The sequence below is a fragment of the Lycorma delicatula genome, chromosome 10, assembly GCF_047948215.1.
Source record: "Lycorma delicatula isolate Av1 chromosome 10, ASM4794821v1, whole genome shotgun sequence".
Classification (NCBI taxonomy): domain Eukaryota; kingdom Metazoa; phylum Arthropoda; class Insecta; order Hemiptera; family Fulgoridae; genus Lycorma; species Lycorma delicatula.
This window is the reverse complement of record NC_134464.1, coordinates 40064204-40067997: the sequence shown is the minus strand read 5'-3', so window position 1 is coordinate 40067997 and position 3794 is coordinate 40064204. Positions and strand designations below refer to the sequence as shown.

At 31.3% G+C, this 3794-nt stretch overlaps 1 protein-coding gene across 1 annotated transcript; it reads left to right on the top strand.

The window, feature by feature from the left end:
• The first annotated feature begins 307 nt into the window (after window positions 1-307).
• Window positions 308-760, top strand: LOC142331716 (uncharacterized). Its single transcript, XM_075377756.1, has one exon. It carries the CDS (start codon window positions 308-310, stop codon window positions 758-760), a length of 453 nt encoding a protein of 150 aa, XP_075233871.1.
• Window positions 761-3794: the final 3034 nt, after the last annotated feature.

The following is a 3794-nucleotide window of genomic DNA, read 5'->3' as shown; positions in this document are numbered from 1 at the left end:
TCCCCATTCTCTCGAAAATGCCAATAAAAGACGCAAATAGGCGTTGGCTAAAGGATGGGTCTCTATTTGGAGAAAGTGAACGGTTTATCTATGCTATCTAGGACCAGGTCATTGCGACAAACAATTACTAAGATTTCATACAAAATCAGGACATCAGTGATGAGTGCAGAGTATATCATCAATTATATGAAACGATTGATCATTTGATATCTGGATGTTTTAACTTGGCTGACGGAATATCTGCATAGCCACAATCTTACAGTAAACATTGTTCATCAGGCATTAACATTAAAATTAGGACTTGTAGATGACAGGGAGCATTGACTGTCCTTATTATGAATATAAGGGCAAACCTACATTGGAAAATGAGCATTATAGACTGTATTATGATCTCCCCATACACACTGACAAATTTGTTGCTGCAAATAGGCCAGACATGGTTCTACACATTAGAGAAAAAACTGCTCTTCTCATTGATGTCAGTCACCCATCAGATCACTATATTAATAAGACTGAAACGGTTAGAATAACCAAATACAACTCTCTGGCAGTAGAATATAAAGAAATTTACAGACTGAACTCAGTAGAGGTTATTCCCATTGTGATAACAGCAAACGGATTAATTAACAAAAATTTAAAGAAGTACATAGAAGAAAAGGTTGGCCTGTATCCTAAAGTCATAATTCCAAAAGCCCAAAAATCGGTAATTCTGGAGACGTGCAGGATTGTACGTACTGTGTTAAATTCACCACAGCATTGAATGAGGTATGTCCCAATGGCCCTTCATACTGAAATTCCGGATGTGAATCTCCGAGACAAATAATAATAATACATGAAAACCGTTAAAAACATTATAAAAATCAATATATTTTAATATTTTTCTGCTACCTCACTTACAAAATCACATCGAACGAAATTTTTTTGATTAGTCTATATTTTACTAATTTAAATGAAAGAAACTTAAAAAAACTTCCTTTAAACATATGTAAAAACAATATAAAGTTACTTAGACTTCTTTTTTGCGATTAGTGGTGAATTATGATGAAATTTTATTGCAATATTATTATTCATAGTTTAAATTGACAAAAAGATTTTTAAAAATTCCAAAAATCAATGTTTATAAACTTTGATCGGCTTGCAGTTTTGCTCCCGAAGAATTTTTTTGTCATTTATACTATTGCAATGCCTATAAAAGAAAATTATTAAAAAAAATCCAATAAATAAAGACATTTTTGGCATATGGAGAGAATTGGAGCAGCAAATGTTTTTTTTTTGAACGGCAAGATAATCGTGCACTCATATACTGTGTTTGATATAAAGAGAAGATATGTTTGCAAAATTTTGAGAAAATTGACCCTAAAAAACTACCTAACTCACGTCCTTAAAGATATTGACTCCAAACTTTTATCTTTAATTACTCCATATGCAGCAGTTGCTATAAAAAATTACAACAAAATCTGTTTACTCATCAAAAGTTATTAAGGTTTAACACGCCAACACACGTACGTATAAGTGTGAACGTACGAACACAACCTCCTACTTTTTTTGGGTCCCTGGATCATAAACCGTCGAAAGAATTCAAAAAAACTTCATACCCAATTTTTTGACCGATTTTGTTTTTTTAATTCCCTTCGTAGAGCATAGTTCTAGAGTTCTAGAGTTAGGAAATTAAAAGAAGCAAATATTTTCAGGCAAAATAATAAGTTACATCATTTTTGTCTTCTTCTTACTTATATGCAATATCCTAATGGATCATAAATCAAGTTCTCCTCCTACCAATCCTCTACCAAAAATCCGCCAACTTTGAACCTCGCCTTTAAATTTAACAAATGATAATTTTCATTAAACTACTTTTTTTTGTTTCTTTCAAATGAAATCCCAATTTAAGGAAATATTTTCAAGATTTTCTTTTCCTTCATTCCTACAATAATTCAAATCATTTAAGTTTTGTGCTCAGTAACACATATGTTATATTTCGCAAGTTAAGACTAATTAACTTGCGGTAGCATAAATAGGTAACAATGTTTTGTTTTTGTATTCCTTAAAATATTTTTTTTTTTTTTTTTTTTTTGTCTTCAGTCATTTGACTGGTTTGATGCGGCTCTCCAAGACTCCCTATCCAGTGCTAGTCGTTTCTTAAAATATTAAAACCCAAAAAAGAATGTTTTTAGGTATTTATCTGAAGAATATTTGCAAGCCCAAATCGAGTGAATATTTTGTTGTGGTCGGAAGTTGGGAAATTTTGCAATCATTGTTCTCAATCTTTTACCTTTCTTCCCCGTTTCAAGGACAAAATTTAGAAATCGGTGCTTAGATAGATGAAAATTAAACCAAAATTCAAATTGATATCTTTATTTTTACTGAGAAATTCAGAAAATAGTTACGTATTTTTTTTTTTTTTAATACCAAAATTTAATATTACCACATTTTAACCCATTTTAAACTCGGAATTTTAAGAAGTCGTTTCTTAGTGTGCTATTACACCGTAAGATGAGCGAGTATACAAATTTTCTTAAATTTATTTTCAGTAGCTTTTGCTGGGTTTGTTATTATTATTCATGATATGTTTATTTTATATCATCATCATGTGGTGTTCTACCTCTTTCATGCTTTCTTTTCGTTCTTTACACACACACACACACACACACACACACACACACACACACACACACACACACACACACACACACACACACACACACACACACACACACACACACACACACACACACACACACACACACACACACACACACACACACACACACACATATATATATATATATATATATATATATATATATATATATATATATATATATATGTTCCAGCTTGGGTTAATTTTTGATCCCAATGGATAAGGAGGCTTGTCGTATTACCCACTTTTTTTGTTTAATTACTTATAATCTTTTATCCTATTGGATACCAGCGTATCAAATTGGGGCCAACTTATTGAAGTAAATAATTCCCCCAATAAATAACTTTTAAGCCCCCGTACAAAAAGTTTATGATCAATTCACTTAAGCTGGAAGCTTAGGCATGGGAATATTGAATGGAAATTTATTAGCGTATGAAAAATGATATGGCTGACCAGGATTCGAACCGGAACCTCCGGATGAAAGGCTGAGATGCTACCACTCAGCCATTGTGATCGGCTTAATTTAGTTTATTCTTTTTGCAGTTTATCTCTTTTGCAAGTTACGGTTGTTAGTAAACATGCTATTTCAGATAGCTCTCGTGGAAAAGGTCAAGTATAAACAAATTGTAGAAAAAAATTTATTTTTATTTTTTTTCAATTCTAATCTAAACACGATATAATTTTGATAATAAAAACGTCATCTGCTCAAGAGAGGGTAAGTTGGAACCCAAAAATTTTGATTTTTTTTTTCAATTATCATTTTAATACTGCATTATTTTTAAGATGAAACGTATCTGACTAAGGGGGTTCAAATTAGACCCAAATTCTTTTATTGAGTATTTTGATCTTTCCCGCAATTGGTCTCTAATAATTGCTTAATTAAGTCACTAAATAACTTAATAAGTCACTCAACAAATAACCTTAAAGGCACATTTTTTATTTATTTTATTTCCTAATGTGTACGTTGCAATCTGTTCAATTAATGATCAATAAGGAATCCCCACTCAAATTGAATGAGATGAGGATGATAAGTATGACATGTAAATAAACTCTTGGAGATTTAGGCTGATCATTCCTGAGATGTGTGTTTAATTAAACTCCCAAACACCAACATCCACTATCTAGTATTATAGTATATTTGAAATTAAAATCTTTC

Bases quoted from the DNA above. Each gene is read 5' to 3' on its own strand.
- LOC142331716 (XM_075377756.1), top strand. From the start codon at position 308: ATGACAGGGAGCATTGACTGTCCTTATTATGAATATAAGGGCAAACCT.